Here is a 16,571-nt window from a genome sequence, read left to right as displayed (position 1 = left end):
GTGAGCATAAATGACAATTTATTTGTAACGAGCAGTGTACTAAATGATGTGAAATATTTTTTATTAAATGCTACTGGGTGGCAGGTATTTATTGCATCTTTATGAGCTTTATTCTTTCCGGTGACAAATAAAGCAGTTGTCTTCGGTTCTAACTATCCCTTACTTTTGGCTCCACGTGTCACTTTCTTATGCAACCACTTAGCATAGTATATTTTATCCTATATAATGCAAAATTTGAAAAATAAATAAATTGCAAAAAAAAAAAAAAAAAACATTGATCACAAAAAGATTGCAATATAATTTATCACTTTATGGCAATAACGGACACGCATGAACAAAAGCAATAATAGTTAACGGATTTAAGAAACAAACAAAATGAGTATATTTGAACTCTTTTTACGCGTAGTCTTTTCTATTTTGAGCAAAGATACCTCGTTAAAGAAAAGGCATATTCCCTCTATCAGTAACTCTGTCTTTAAACAATACTATACCTACTAATTAATCTTATCTTATATGGCAAAGGAGAAAAGAAGCCAGTTTTTAAAATGCTAGAGGAAAGTACATTCATTAAAGCAAATGGTACAACGACTATATGAAATTTTTATTTCTCTAGCATAAATCGCAACCGAAGTTTGCTTAAGAATTGTCTCTTTATTGTTTTCTCTAAATTTATAAACGATTTTAAAATGGCCAGCCAATGTAAATTGAAATTAAATAACTACATTTAATAGTCCAATAAATTTGATCCTAAAACACTATAGTTTGAATTAGCTGGAAACAACAATCTATAAATGATACAGTATTAAAATGTCTAGCAGATGTAAATTAAAATTAAATAACTACATTTAATAGTCCAGTAAATTCGATCCTAAAACACTATAGTTTGAATTAGCTGGAAACAACAATGAGAGATGACATCAACAAGAAATTGCAATGGGAAAGGAATTTAGCTAAACAACGAAAAAAATAGGGTGGCATTATGTTCCTAAAGTCCAGAATATCTTTTGTATATAAGATGCATAAAAGGGACAAAGTACAAAATTGTTGTTTGGTATAATGACAAACTTTTGCAGGGGAAAAGTTTATTCTTTCAAAAGTAGCAACTGATTTTCACGTTTTAATTAAAAAGCTTACCAGCCTCCTTCAATTGTATCGTGAAGGCTAATTTTCAACTACTGAATCGTTAATTATATTGATTTGACTCAACTTAAAGATTTTAGATCACAGTTTCTATTAAATAGAAACACTTTTGTAATTTAAACTAAACCGATATATGATGAAAAAAATATATGATCATTCTATTTCAGATGTTAAACTCACAAAAACATATCAATTCCAATCCTGCAAGTAAAATTCAAATTAATACTTGAATACAATTCCTTGGACAGGTCATTACAAGCAGGAATCCCTTAATCTAAAAGTTAAATTACTATTTTACCATTCTTAAATTAAAAGTAGGAACCCCTTAGTCTAAAAGTTAAATTATTATTTTACCTTTCTTAATTAAAACCTAAATACCCTAATTAACTAAAAAAAACTATGCCTAAAAACACCCCCGGCACCATAACACAACGTTTGGTACTTCACACTAAAAGTCACAACCCTTCACTCGAAACTTATCTTCAAGTTCGAGTAATATTTTTATGATGTACCTTGGACTGAGAAGAATAAGTGAAGGGGCGAAATTCAAAAATAACCAGATTTACAAGTGGTAATTGAAAAATAGTCATAGTTTCAAAAGTAATCGAAATTTAGTAACTTTTCATGTAAAAATAAATCTGAACGAAAACACTGTACAACACCCAGAAAATATTTCAACATAATATATTGAAGTTCGAATTTTTTACATGTGAACTTCCACCATAATATACTGGAGTTATAGCATGATATGCTGGACTTTCAGTATAATATACTGGTCCAGCATAATATGCTGGAAGTTCATATACACATGTGCTCCAATCTCCGGTATATTATGCTGGAACTTTCTGTGTGCTGGAGTTCCAACATAATATGTTGGAAGTTCACACATAGGTGCATCAATCTCCAGTATATTATGCTGGAACTTTCTGTGTTGGAGCAAAATAATAACTATTTTTTAATAACTTCGCAATCGCTAGCTATTTTTTAATTATCAGTCCGAAAATTGGTTAGCCCATACTATTTTCACTAAGTGAAGAGAGGTTAATACATAATCATGATGAGTTATATCTCCTTTCACCATAGAAACCTTTAGAATAATTAAAAAAAAAACATGGCTTTCGTTGATGCAACAAATTGTATTCTCTTCTGCTTATCCATTGTCTTCATCATCATTGCCACATGGCCAAGACACGAAGGAAAAACATTAGACTTTCTCATAAGTATGTGAAAGGGTGCAAATTGAAGGGATATATGTGCCTCTTCAAAAAATTAGAAGGTTTTGCCGTTGCAAGACATGACTTTGAATACAGGAATGACCATAGCATCAAAACAACAAATCAAAAAGAAACTGACAAAAAATTCTGGTTCTATTTTCTTAAACTCACTCCTCTAAAAATCTTAATTTGCTAACTTTGTGATTTCGAAAATATTAAATACATATTTGTTGTATTAAGGATCGACATATTAGTTAATGTTATAATTAACTTATTATTACTAAGTTGAAATCTATCAATTTACTTATACTATGGTATTATGCAAAATTACGTGGAAGTTTATTTTCAAGTTAAAGGATGATACAAAGTGGAATGTCTTTTTTGAAAGATCATGTCCAAACCTAAAAGTTTAAGACCATGACAATAAATTATATTTGCATTTAGACACATTATAACTTTTCTGACACACGCATTGTATGTGAATTCTAAATCATTTAGTACACACGATTCTAAAAATACAATCAATATTATTTAAACATGTCATTATTTTAAAAAATAAACTGACATATACTAAATTAATATAATAGATAATTTTATAACTAAAGATAAAGATTTTCATGTTTTTCAAATGTAGTTTGCTTGTTAGTAAAGTGAAATTACTTATCCTAGAAAGTCTTACGTTAAAATTACACAAGTTTTTATAAAAGAAAGTTCATCTATGTACGATATAGATAAGTTAATAAAATTTTAAATGTATAGGTATGCTCATATAGATATACTTTATAGGGAGATAATGCTGAAAATAACGGTGAAAGTTTTGAAAAAATTGAAAGATGATAAACGATCATAGGCTTTTCTAATGTTAGAATTTCAATTTACAAAGATATTACGCCAAGAATCTTATGTACTTATATATCTTATTTTATGGATTGAAATTATACTACTAAATTTCTTATTTCTTCTTTAACTAAAAAAATTTGACACGAAAGTCCTAGTCATGATTATAAAAAAGCAATCTAAATGGATAAAAAAAATATACACCAAGAATATCATTTATAAAAAAACGAGATATACTTCATTACATGTTTTATCTCATAAAATCAAAATAAATAAAAGAATAATATATATCTAATTAAACTTTGATTATTATTATTATTCTTCATAAATTGAGAAGATATCCAACAAGTAAGTCATCATACAATGATTCATATTGATCATTCACCAAAATAATTTACTTTTTTTTTTTTTATAATTATTTACTCAAAGCATTGATTTAATATAATTGAAACTATTTTATAAAATAATAAATTACTTAACTTCAAATACACGTGCAACACAAGTGTCCAGAAAACTTATTATTAAAAAAAAGTAAGAGCAGAAACGACAATGAAATAAAAGGAAAAAAAAAAAGACGTCATTCTTTTGTCATGCAGGAGGATTTGGCGCGTTTTGTTGTATCTTCGCACTGTGTAAGATGACGTGTAAGAAGTTGAAGGGCAAAAATGTTATTTAAGGTAAATAAGAAGTGAACTGATCATTAACTGTGAAACAACCATATATGAAGGGAGAGATTTACATGTTAGGTATATGTTTGGCGCGTAGTTAAACAAACAAACAAACGCATGAAAAAAAATAGAAAAAAACAAAAACCAAAAATTAAAATGTTAAAACTTAACCTCAAAAGTTTAAAAAATAGCATTAAATTGAAAACAGATCGATCTTCCTAATTCAACCATCCCGTCCAAAGATGAATCTAAAATTTTAATTAGGTAGATGCAATTACAACTACTATCTATATTTACTGCACTTTTATTTATTTTCGATAATAAAGTTTTTTATATGTACACGCACATATATAGTTAATATGAATGTATAATATTAAGAATCTTTATATATGTATACGCATATATAGATGAATAGAGAGTCATAGACATGTATTCCTTACATTTACTAGAATAAGCTTGATATTAATATAAATATGTTATACAGTCACACCTCTCTATAACATCATTCTTATATAACAACACTTTTTTATAAAAGTCCAACTTTGTTGTACATTCATCACTATCCCTACCTATATATAACAGTTCAATATGTAGTTAAAAAGACGACAATATTATTCGAATCTTAGTGATCTTATGGTGTCATGTACTGTTACTGTTTGTTAGATTTTTCTCTCTTTTTGTAAACTTTCTTCTTTCTTTTTTTCTTTTCAAAAAAATAAATAAAATGCCATTGATTCCAAATTCCAACCCCTCTCCCTCACTATCAAAGAGAAAGATCACACAAGCTTTGACAACCCCTTTCTCTATCCCCACCCCCCTTATCCTACTACCCATCTACCCCCAATCCCTCTTAGACAGAAAAAGATTTTTTTTTGGTTTCGTAATTGGTATTTCTAATGTTTTAGGGATTTGTCTAATTTGAATTCGCATCAAACAATTTTAAAAATCACTTCATACTAAAAGTAACTTTTTATCAAAGGTGATTTCATGCTTCGGACGCAAATTTAAACTTTTAATTTATGATAAAGAACTAATACCAAAAGTTTTGAATACCAAAACTCTAATTAAGAAACTTTTCCACCGCAACCTTTTGTGGCGAGAGTTAAGTGTGAGAAAATCACACAGAAAGACTGGAAATACATACACAAAAAGCCTATTGGCCAAAGCCAAAAACCAGACTGAAATCACACACACAGAGTGACTGACGAGTGTGAGATATAGAGAGAAAGTGCTAATAGAAAAAAGAAAGAAAGAAAGAAAAAGAACACTTAAAAAGAACTTCCTTTACTTTTCTCTCTCTTAAAAACCACCAAACCCCTCCCTCCCACCCGCCCCCTACCATAACCCCACACCCCCTTCACTCTTACCAACCCCCACGCTACCTCACACTCGATCATCACCATTCCATTGCTTCCTCACACACACACTGTCTTTTTTCTCACTCTGTTCATAGATTTTATATATAAATATACAAATTTCTATATACGTATAGTTAGTACATAGATATATATACATCTACTATTTATATTTTGTAAAGCTTTTGTGGATAAAATGGAGAGGTACAGTGGGACCCAATCAATGGAGGTTGGTGCACCGGTGGATCCGGTTTCCGAATGGACAGTTCCCGGCGGTGAGACTGGGCTCGAAGGCAAGTACTTTTTTACTGCATTTGAATTTCATGTGAATTTCACTTAAATTTTGTGTAATGTGGGATATTTTTTTACAGAGCCTATGTGGCAGTTGTCACTGAATACTGGTCCAGAATCGTACCCAGAAAGGCCTAATGAGCCTGATTGTATCTATTACTTGCGTACGGGCTTTTGTGGTTATGGTGCTAGGTGTCGGTTCAATCATCCCCGTGACCGTAATTCGGTAAATTTACAGTTTTTTTAATTATATTTTTTGGTAAAAGAATGAATCTTTAGGGTTAATATGCTTGATCATTGATTTTTATGTGTCCAATTTGGGGTTGATCTTCTGATTTGATGGTCTCAAATTTTTGATTCTAGATGTTTAAAGTTTTGATCTTTTTTTTTTTGTTTTTGGACATTTCTGAAGCATGTTGTTAAAAATCTTGATTAGCATTGCCTAAAAGTATATATTGACACTAAGTAGTGGGTGCAATGGTGTTATGGGGGTAAACTAACTTAAGATCCTGGATCCGTCTCTAGCAATGGTAGTTAAAAAGATCTTTCTTTTGCTCGACTTTTGGGATTTTTTTAATTTTTGGTTTTAATCTGTTATCAAGATTGGGAATTTTGACATGCATTGATTGTGTGAACTGAGGACAGGTCTTGGGAGCGATGAGAGCTACCGGAGGAGAATACCCAGAAAGAGTGGGTCAACCTGTTTGCCAGGTAAGTTTTTTTCGTTACATGCAATGCTATCAGTTTTAGAATGTTGGGTGTTCTATTGAATGATGATCAATTTTTGGAGGAATGTGTGGGTTCTGGATTTGGCTCTCTCGTTAGTTAATCAATTCGTCTGCTTGCTGTTGAATCTGTACTACATTGATATCCCATCTTGTTAGTACAATCAATTCGTCTGCTTGCTGTTGATTATGTACTACGTGAGCTTCCATCTGGTTAGTACAATCACTTCATCTGCTTGCTGTTGATTCTTTACGGTTGAGCTCCCATTTTGTTGATCATGATTCGTCCTTTTCCTTCTTTCGGATCTCTGATGTGCTAAATGGAAGCTTATGTTGCTCTTCAATCTGGTGTAGCATTTATGATCCTCCTAGACTTGCCATGTTATCTTTCAGATGCATACTGGAAAGATCCAATTTGCTAGATTCTGCTCTGTGATGATATTCGTCATTTTGCTGTCTGATAAGTGCATGGACTTCTTTTCCTTTTAGACATGAATTCGTCCTTCTGTTCCTTATTCTGGAAATTTTCCATTACCATGTTTGTGAATTCAACTGAATTAAAAAATTTCCATATCTGATAAATGTTTTACATTACAAATCATACATGCTAGGGTCGGCAATTTTGAACTACTCTCAATTTTCCATGTAGATTCCAAATTTTTTCCCACATTTTGACGTTGTTGATCATTTTATTGATGATGTCTTTTGTCCTAGTTGTGCAAGTGCTTTTATTGTTCACGATAATGGTACATTTTTAAGAAACATTTCCTGATGTTGCAAAAACATGCTTGATCGAATTATCTGTATTACAAATTGCTTTGTTGTCTCTGTAGCTGGAACAATTTTTTCTTGGTGATCACCTTTTCTTTTAGAACTTCTGATAAAGCTATAAGGTTTAATTTTAGGGATTGCGTTCTGCATTGCTTGCATTAGGTTACGGGTTTGAGCTGTAGAATCAGGCACTGGTACTTGCGTTAGGATAGGATGCCTACATCACATCACTTGGGGTGCGACCCTTCTTCGGACCCTGCGTGAACGCGGGTTGCTTCCTGCACCGGGCTGCCTTTTTTTTTTTTTTTTTTTTTTTAATAATCTGCATTGCTTATTTGTGCTAGTAAATCATGATTTGATTTTCATTTCTTTTTCCATTTTGGAATTCAATGTTCAATTCAGTGACTGTTCAGAAAATTTAGTTTGAGTAACTGGGTTTAGTCTTCTCATCATTGGAGTATCGATAATGCTTCTGTTGGAAAATGTTCTTCCACTATATACCAGCTCCATATGATTCATATCTTTGTTTAGTCTGAGGAGCGAGGCTTTTCTATCCTTGACATGAAAATCCTTTTTGCTTGATACTTTTATATGGTAATCTCCGTACTTGATTCTATGTCATGGACACTTTCTGTTTGTGTTACCTATTGATTACAACTCTTGATTATGTATGAAGTTCTGGTTGTTTGTATAGATGAGTGGGTGACTTTTGTAGAACCATATTTTGGTGTAGGTTTCTCTACTTTTGGTATATTTCCTGTAGAGGCGGATTTCCCCAGCATTAATAAAATTATTTTTCTTATCAAAAGAAAATGTATGAAGTTCTGGCCTTTCAGTTATTTGGTTTTTAAAAAAGCTCATTTGTTTCTCGTCCGCTTTGGATCTCTTGTGTGTTCTATCATGAGTTTGTTTTCTCTTTTATGCACTAATCATTTTTACCACTTTGGTTCATGCTTGTTGCTGAAGATGTTCTCCTTTGCATATTTTATCTGCTAATTTATGAATTATATCTTAGAAAAGATTGCTATTTGTTGTTGATTAGATAGCTTTGGAATTGAGCACCAAATTATTTTCTTCACATTTTGTGTAGTCGACTGCATTTGGTGGATTCAGCTTCATATGATGTGTCTCCCATGTTAAAGGAGAGCTCATCTTCCTACTTTTTAGTAAATCATCGAAAGAAGTGCTTAATATGTGGTCAAATGACAGCCACTGTCAAATGATTGCTTAGAAATATGATATACCTGTTGATTGTTAACTATGAAAACAGTTGCTCAGCAAAAAGTGACTGGTTAACTTGTCCTGTTTTTCTGGCGACTTCTTTTTTGGATAAGTTGATATATAAAACTGCACTTTTCACTGCAATAATTAGTTGTTTCTGATTCTGATTTGCAGTACTATATGAGGACAGGTATGTGTAAATTTGGTGCTTCATGCAAATACCATCACCCAAGACAGGGAGGTGGATCTCCAGCACCAGTGACAGTTAACATTTATGGATACCCGCTGCGTCCGGTCTGCCTTCTTTTTATTTTCAATCAGTCTTCATCTGAGCTTATTTTCTTTTGGTTCCAGTCCTTTTATTTTCTTTTCTTTCTCTTTTGTCTTACTGCTTGAAAAGTTTTAAGTATGGTTGAATCCTTCTGAGTTGGCTCATAAAGTTCCTGTCACAGGGTGAAAAGGAATGCTCGTATTATGTGAAAACAGGGCAGTGTAAATTTGGCGTCACTTGTAAATTTCATCATCCACATCCTGCTGGAGCGCAAGTGCCAGCACCACCAGCTGGACCTGGACCTCTGGCTGTGCCAGCTGCTGTTCCTGCACCGCACATTTATCCAACGGTGCAGTCTCCTTCTGTTCAATCAGCTCAACAGTACGGGGTAGTTTCTGGCAACTGGCCAGTTGCAAGACCTACTCTACTTCCTGGTTCATATATCCCTGGGACTTATGGTTCTATGCTTCTTCCCCCAGGGATGGTTCCTCTACCAGGTTGGACTCCTTATCCGGTAGGTACACCATAGATGCTTCTTTCAGCTGTTGATATATACCATTTTTTTGGATGCACTGACTTTCTACTGAGTTTAAATTATGCGCTACAGGCACCTGCTAGTCCAGCTCCCTCCCCAAGTACTCAGCCTCCTGCTGCTGCTGGCCCTATTTATGGGCTTTCTCAACTATCTCCTTCAGCACCTGCCTACATGGGACCATATTTATCTGTTGCTTCTGCTTCCGGTCCTTCAAGCAGCAGCCAGAAGGAGCACGCATTTCCAGAAAGGCCCGGACAACCAGAATGTCAATATTACATGAAGTATGGGGACTGTAAATATGGATCTTCTTGTAGATACCATCATCCGCCTGAGTGGAGTGGACCTAAAACAAGTTTTATCCTCAGTGCTATGGGCCTCCCTCTTCGTCCGGTGAGAATCTTTGCATGCAAATTTTAAATTGAAATTCTACATATTGGTCAGCACTTCAATGTTTCTAAACTTTGTTGCTAAAGCATTCTCCATGTTAAATCTGACCTTTCTTTCCCTAACCCTCAAATCTGGAATTACATTACTGTACTATTTTAGAGACAGACTCCTATAAATGCATGAAATTGAAAAGAAGGCATTATATTGCCTAGGATATTTAGATTGAAGCAGTTTACTGATTGGGATGATCAATTCCTTGAAGTGAAAAGTATCAATAAGATCCGCTATTTGAATTATTGTGTCAGACAATTTTCGCAAGGAGGTATCTGCATGTATGTGTTTACATTATTGCTCTAAGTGTGGGCAGGGATGCTTTTTGGTAGGACAATACAGAATTTTGGCAATAGCTATTTGACTTTCTGAGTATGTTTGAATTGCTTTTTGTTTCTAAAGAGATGGCTGTCATGATTAATTCCGAAAATATGTATCAACATTAAGAGGCGTTGGACTTTTTTTTTTTGGATACTGTTTACCAGCCTTGAACCCTTGACCTAGTAGTTTGGAGAAAACTCCCCAACCACTATGAACAAGGATGGCCGGTAGAGACGTTGTATTGTCTCATTGATATAATGATTACTTTTCTTTTCCTTGGTACATGAGGAATTTACTTTTCAAGCAACAAGAGAAGTGCTTATAATATTCTTGCGTCTCTACCTCGCAAAAGAATTTGATAGAATGTTCGCAGATGGACAAATATATTTTGGATATCAGATTCGTTGACCTATTCTTGTAGGACAAACCACAAATACCAAACCGAAAATTTTCGAATACCCCTAATTCCCCCTTGGTATCTTTCTGCTATTCTCTAAATATCAACTGGGGCATATAAATGGGTAACATCATATGCAGTTTCAGGGGCTCAGTAAACATTGTGAATTTTCAAATTGTTGAGGTACAGGTAGTATAAAAGATTACACTTTTGCGCCTGGTGCTTGCTAGATGGTGAAATAACTTCCTTGCCTACTCTTCCTGGAATTGCGGAACTTTTCTTAACTTGTCCCAAAAAGAATTGCTGAACTATAGTGCATCTTATTGAAGAGTTAAAAAAAAGGCATATTTTGTGGTAAGTGGTGCAATGCAGGATGTGTGGATTAGTGGACATCACGAGTTTGAACCCTGTTGCAAACCAAAAACCTGGTATTTAAGTGGAGAAGGTAGCGGGGAGGGCGTATTATCCACCGAGTTTCAAATTGTGCGCCAACTGGCCTTCGTAGATTTATTTATTATCACAAAAAGCCCATATTTTGTGATCTTATAATGCCATTCTTTCTACACCTAAAACATGGAATTTCAAAGTGAAATTTGGGGCTTTTTTATTACACTTTAAGAGAGTGTATTTTGGGAATTTGAGTACCGATTTGGACTCGGTTGTGGAACAATCAGTCAAAAAAATATAATGCCACTCCTTCATAATATCTTTGCTTTTTATGCATCCATTAGATCTACATGATACACTGATATAGCAGTCTGGTTTTAGTTGCGGGAAGCAATCCTATTGATTCTTACATAGGTGTATTCTTGAAATGAGATGTATCCCAGCCTTCATATACAAGCCATCAGCTATTAGTCGTCCCTTCCGTGAAGTGCTAGTGGCATATTTTTCTGATTGAGTTTCTTTGCTAATTGAACGTGCTAGGAACAAAAGTTTCTTTTGCTTTACCTCTCCTATTAAACACGTTGCTGAAATTTGTTAGTGTTTGAAACAAGTGAGTTCTGTAGTTTGAGTGATTCACTGCTTCAGTGATTTGGAATATTCATTTTTTTTTTTGTTCCTCTCAATGGTTCTGTTTCAGGGTGCGCCAATTTGCTCTCACTATGCACAAAATGGAGTCTGCAAGTTTGGGCCTTCTTGCAAGTTTGACCATCCAATGGGAATGAGTTATAGTCCATCAGCATCTTCTCTTACTGATATGGCTGTCGCTCCTTACCCTGTGCGATCTTCTATTGGTACTTTGGCTCCATCATCCTCATCCTCAGACTTGCGGCCTGAACTAGTCTCTGGATCCGCCAGGGATGCTTTCTCTACCCAAATATCTTCCATGAGCACCTCAAGTGGTTCAGTTGGTTCAATGTTTTCAAAGGGCGGTCATGCTTCTCATTCCGGCGTTCAGCAGTCTGTACAGAGTGCTAATCCTTCCAGTGGCAGCAGCAGCAGCAGCAGCGCAGGCCACGGAGGTGAGGCTCGCACATCAAGTTGAGAGAAAAGATTGAGTGATCACATTTTTTCTGTTGCTCAACGATCATGCCGAGCATTCTATTTTTGGTGCTAGTCACTTTTAGGAGGATCTCATCTTATTAGTCATCTTGGTTCTTTCAATTCAGATCTAGCACACACACTACTTCTGTCCATCTGTTGTTCATAAAATCACTATAAGGCCACCTTTTTTTTTTTTCATTTTGAATAAGCGAAGACCATCCTTCAAAGGTCCCAACTACCCTCACTAGGGGCTTGTAGCTAGTTTCTGAATAACAAGAAACAGAAACCACTTTCCATTTTAGATGAATCTGCAACTATGCCCCATTTTTGGACCTTGTTGTGGCTATTTATGTTGTAGTCTTTTAGGGAACAAAAATATCCCTCCTACACCATTGTCCTTCCCAAATTTGACTGTCTTCACCTATCCTCTTTAGCCCTATTCAAAATAGGGGACAAGCTCCAAACTTGGCTTTGGAATTAATACCAATGTCTTCTTTTTTCCTCTCTTTGTTTAGGGCTTTCTTGTGAAGAAACAGTTAGAATGGAACATTGTCATTATGGGATTTGATCGATACTTATGTTGTGATATGGGAAATTGTTCGAATTGGTAATATTTATCAGCAAATACAGTAAAGTACCATGTGACAACTTTGACTTACTAAGAATTGTTTTTTTTCTTCTTTCTTTTTCCTATCACATTTAGTCTCATCACTGAATCTTTATTGCTGTTATAGGTTATGGTTTCCCTTTTCATCTTCTATTATTAACTTCTTTACTTGTCTTACAATTTCTAGAACAAAATTAAAGCAGGGAGCAAAATGAGTCACTTGTTCATCACAATGAGTTAAATGTCTCATGGCTCAAGTGGTCAAAATTTTATCTGTATATTTAACTTTTCTCCTAAATCTACTAATTCTCCAACCTAAGGTCATTAATGACCTTCTGGTTTATGATCTAAACAATGCTGTAGGTCTTTTTCTACCCTAAGTGCAATAGTTGAAGATTAGTTTATAGCTTGGTGGGTGATGTTCGTACTTTATCCATAATTGGAGTTGCTCCTAATTAAACATGTTTACTTTGGAAGAAAGTACTGGAACTATTTAAAAGCATATTTCTTTTCTATTTGATGCGTAGGAGATTCTTTTACCACTTCAAGTGTCTTATTTTAGTAGTCTGTTTTTTTTTTTTTTTGGTCAATTCAAGTGTCTTATTTTGGTAAAATCTGGAATTATTACCCGAAATACTTAAAAGTTATACCACCCAATATTCAGGTATGCGAAGACGGGTTATATTGAGTCAATATTTTTGCTAATTTAAAAGTTAGGCAGTGGGAATATCACATATTGGGGAAGATAAGAATCTTTATTTTTTCTGAGCCGAGGTATACCGGAAACAACCTCCGCGCTTTCTTAAAGGTAGGGGTAAAGTCTGTGTACACATTACCCTTTTTGGATTACACTTGTGGGATTATATTGGGTTTGTTTGTTATTGTTCTTGTCGTTATTGGGGAAGAAAAGAATCAACCACCACCTAAAAAAAAAAAAAATAGATACCTAACATAGGAAACCATATGAAATGGAGATGTTTTTTTTTTGGTTTTCTCCGGGTGTTCGGTACCCGCGTTGAAGCCGACTATATTCGGATTAGCACATAACGACTCTCCTCTAAATTTTCCTTTCTTGCTTTCCCTATTATGCTGAAAAAGTCATTGTTGCCTAGACAAGTAGTACTACTGAAGTGACCTAACGGTGACCTAATGTTTCGAAAGGGAGAGTGCATGAAGTGGAGAAACTTCAACATTTCTAAGGCTAGGGCTTACGTGATGATGTCATCTTGCTAAGAATTTATATACAATCACTTCACTTGTTAGGTAATTATAGGTAAAGTTTTTGATAAATATTTTAAAAATCCGATAAAAATAGTAACTTACTTGCTATCACAAGTTAAAATTGATGATAGTGAAAATTTTATTTTTACACTTTCACTATATAAAACTCAAATCTTTTTGCTAAATAATACTTACTCATTAGTCAGTATGGCCTAATACACTGTCGGTATGATAGATTTAGTATTTACATTTATATAATATAATGCTTCTAGTAAAAAATTTTGAATGAAATTTATTTGAAGCGGCTTAGCTAGTGTAATCATTATCGTGAAAATAACAAGCTTGTTAACGAACATGATGTTTGTTTCTGAAGCTACAAAGTTAAAAGCTACACATTATCGAAATGGTTTTTGGACTTCAAATAATCTCCTGCGCTTTTAATCACTTTTCAAAACTTGAAAGATGTATTGAGTAAGAGTCTAACACACACATATATAAGAATGTCCAAACAAAATCCATGTACGTAACACTTAGATATGACTTGTTATTACGTCTTGTACTGAGAAACCCTAATACTTATGAGGAGACACTGAAAAACGCGTAGCAATAGGAAACAAAAAGGAGGAGACGAATTAATAAGGGTGGCAAAGGGAAATTAATTAGGGTGGCAAAAAAAGTACATAGATGGTAGTATTACATTGTTTCAAGCAATAATAACTATAGAGAATTAAGCTGAAAATATCAAAAGAGAGAGTATCCAAATTCAACATCACCAAAAGGTTGAAAAATAGAAGAGGTAGTAGTACTAGTAGTAGTAATTTCAGAAGGCTGCACCATCATATTATCATGATCAAAAGCTGCATTAATCTCCATATTTGGATAATAGCAATTCCCCACATCCACCATTTCGTTAATATTATTACCATTAATTTCAGTATTGCTGCTCATAATATTGTTGTTCATCATCATAGCTGAAAGCTCACAAGAATTCTCCCATGACGACGTGTACTTTTCTTGATCATCACCATCCCAAAAACCACTATTGAATGAAAAATTTGAAGGGTTTTCTGAAAAAGTAGTCATGTAATTTTGATGATGATCAATGTTACTGCTATTTTCTTGGGAATTTTTTATGATCATTTTGCTCTGAGGAGTAGAAGAAGAAGGTGGTTTCAAGCAGCTATCAGGAACTATGCAATCTAAGTAACCTGAATTTTCATGACTAGGAGTTGAAAAGAAACTGTTGTTTTCATTAGGTGATGAACCATATGAAGAATATGACTCATGAGAATTATTACTAGTCTCATTATCAGAAGTAGTAGTGGTTATGACATTCTTGTTGTTATTTTGAGTAGTGGCATTCTTGAAGTTGAAGTGTGAATTTGGTTGCAAGAAATTTTGGACATTATCAAAAGGTGAAATGAGAGAAGGGAAACTATTAGTATTATCACAAGTGTAGATAAAGTTGGTTCTTGCTTGAGTGCCTTTCATAGAAAGTGCAGCTCTATCATAAGCAAGAGCAGCTTCTTGAGCAGTATCAAAAGTGCCAAGCCAGTGTCTTTCTTTGGTTGTGGGGTCGCGGATTTCGGCCGCGTAGCGACCCCACGGCCGCCGTCTGACGCCGAGGAACCTCCCCGGCTCAGCTTGCTTACGGCGGCCGCGCTTTTCGCTAGGCTGACATATGGCCGTGTTACGTTGTAACCAAGAATAGCCTGTTGGTGTACGGATTGGTTCAAACATACTAAATGGTAATTGGTTAATATTTTCTGATGAAGGAGTGGAAGAAGACGACATTTTGATGATGAGGATTTTTCTTTTTATTTTGGGAAATTGATGAGAGAAGGGGAAGTTTGAATGGATAGTGTGGTAGCCATGGGAGGAGCTAGCTCTTTTTAAAGAGTCTTGGAATGGTCATGAAAAGAAGGAAAAGGACAGTGTGCACGTAATTTACTTTTTAAAAATGTTGATTTTCCCTTTCTAACAACTTTTTGATTTCTTTCTTGTAATATCACATATACTGTGTAACTTTTAGTTTATCAACCCCTTGTACCGAGAGTTTAATTTCTATACAATTAGGTTATTTATATAAGGTTGATTCGAAATTTGAACTTTAAGGTTCGAGTTCAAAACTATATCGCCGCCCATTTGATTTAAAGAGCTCGAAATATATTATTTGTGCATATTTAATGAGTTTTTTTGTACATATATATAGAGTTCGAACTAAAGCTATTGGTTCGTATGAGTCCATGACTTAGGCGCTAAGTCGGCATGCATCTATAAGGTTATTACAGGTAAATTTTTATTTTAAGCATTGACCGGTAATCTGATAGAAATAATATATAGTATAAGTTGCGGTCATAGATTAAAATTAGTGTTAGTATAACAAAATTACTTAAATTCTTGTACCCTGCCACACTCATGTATATATGATTTTCTTTAAGTCTTTATTCTGATATATGAATGGGAATAACAAAAAGCTGAAAACAAAGGGATTTTTTTGAAAGCTTTTCGTGCAAATATCCTTTCAATATCTCGATTACTAAATTACTTTGGTAAGTGACATTTGAAGTATAGTCTTCAATTTAGGTGTATAGAAGCCACGGAGGAATGTTGGAACCTATTACTAGCATATAATTTACTTTTTTTTTAATAAAAAAAATAAAAAAATTGCCTCATCCGAATATATCTACCTAAACCTTGTTTAATTAATTTTCTGTAGTAAAACGGGTTTCTGGATCCTCTAATTCAAATTCTTCCAATTATATAATTTCCTGAGCTTAAAGTGAATGAAGTGACACAACTTTTACTGCTCAAAAATTAAAATCTAAAACCCAATGAAATTTGACAATACAGATGTATACGTGTTCATATACATCACGCTCAAGAGTAATAAATATAAAATAAAAACAAGAATGTTAAGTGTCTCTTTATCCTGTCAAAGATAAATAAATAAATAATGGTGAATTGTCTCCCTTCGGAGATATTCGGTAAAATTAGAAAAATATATAAAAAGTTAGCATGACTCCTGCATAAAAATGACCTGTACAAATCAAGAAATGACCTGAATTTTA

General features: G+C 34.0%; 2 protein-coding genes and 1 non-coding gene across 3 annotated transcripts; 2 read left to right on the top strand and 1 right to left on the bottom strand.

Moving 5' to 3' along the window:
* The first annotated feature begins 4,953 nt into the window (after positions 1-4,953).
* On the top strand, positions 4,954-12,334 carry LOC107761274 (zinc finger CCCH domain-containing protein 32-like). The gene is made up of 7 exons (XM_016579483.2): positions 4,954-5,507; positions 5,586-5,731; positions 6,151-6,216; positions 8,397-8,516; positions 8,675-9,007; positions 9,101-9,418; positions 11,269-12,334. The coding sequence occupies exons 1-7, from the start codon at positions 5,411-5,413 to the stop codon at positions 11,671-11,673; spliced, it is 1,485 nt and encodes a 494-aa protein (XP_016434969.1). The 5' UTR covers positions 4,954-5,410; the 3' UTR covers positions 11,674-12,334.
* Positions 12,335-14,192: 1,858 nt separating this feature from the next.
* LOC107761276 (ethylene-responsive transcription factor ERF086-like) lies at positions 14,193-15,427 on the bottom strand. Its single transcript, XM_016579487.2, has one exon. It carries the CDS (start codon positions 15,292-15,294, stop codon positions 14,242-14,244), a length of 1,053 nt encoding a protein of 350 aa, XP_016434973.1. The 5' UTR covers positions 15,295-15,427; the 3' UTR covers positions 14,193-14,241.
* Positions 15,428-16,466: 1,039 nt separating this feature from the next.
* On the top strand, positions 16,467-16,571 carry LOC142169228 (U6 spliceosomal RNA). The gene has a single exon (XR_012698940.1). It is a non-coding gene; the product is annotated as a U6 spliceosomal RNA (small nuclear RNA).

This window comes from Nicotiana tabacum, chromosome 14 (genome assembly GCF_000715075.1).
Source record: "Nicotiana tabacum cultivar K326 chromosome 14, ASM71507v2, whole genome shotgun sequence".
In the NCBI taxonomy this organism is placed as follows: domain Eukaryota; kingdom Viridiplantae; phylum Streptophyta; class Magnoliopsida; order Solanales; family Solanaceae; genus Nicotiana; species Nicotiana tabacum.
This window is presented reverse-complemented; position numbering and strand designations above follow the sequence as displayed.

Bases quoted from the DNA above. Each gene is read 5' to 3' on its own strand.
- LOC107761274 (XM_016579483.2), top strand. From the start codon at position 5,411: ATGGAGAGGTACAGTGGGACCCAATCAATGGAGGTTGGTGCACCGGTG. The intron at 5,508-5,585 runs GCAAGTACTTTT...ATTTTTTTACAG, and splicing joins CGGTGAGACTGGGCTCGAAG to AGCCTATGTGGCAGTTGTCA. The intron at 6,217-8,396 runs GTAAGTTTTTTT...TCTGATTTGCAG, and splicing joins TGGGTCAACCTGTTTGCCAG to TACTATATGAGGACAGGTAT.
- LOC107761276 (XM_016579487.2), bottom strand. From the start codon at position 15,294: ATGTCGTCTTCTTCCACTCCTTCATCAGAAAATATTAACCAATTACCA.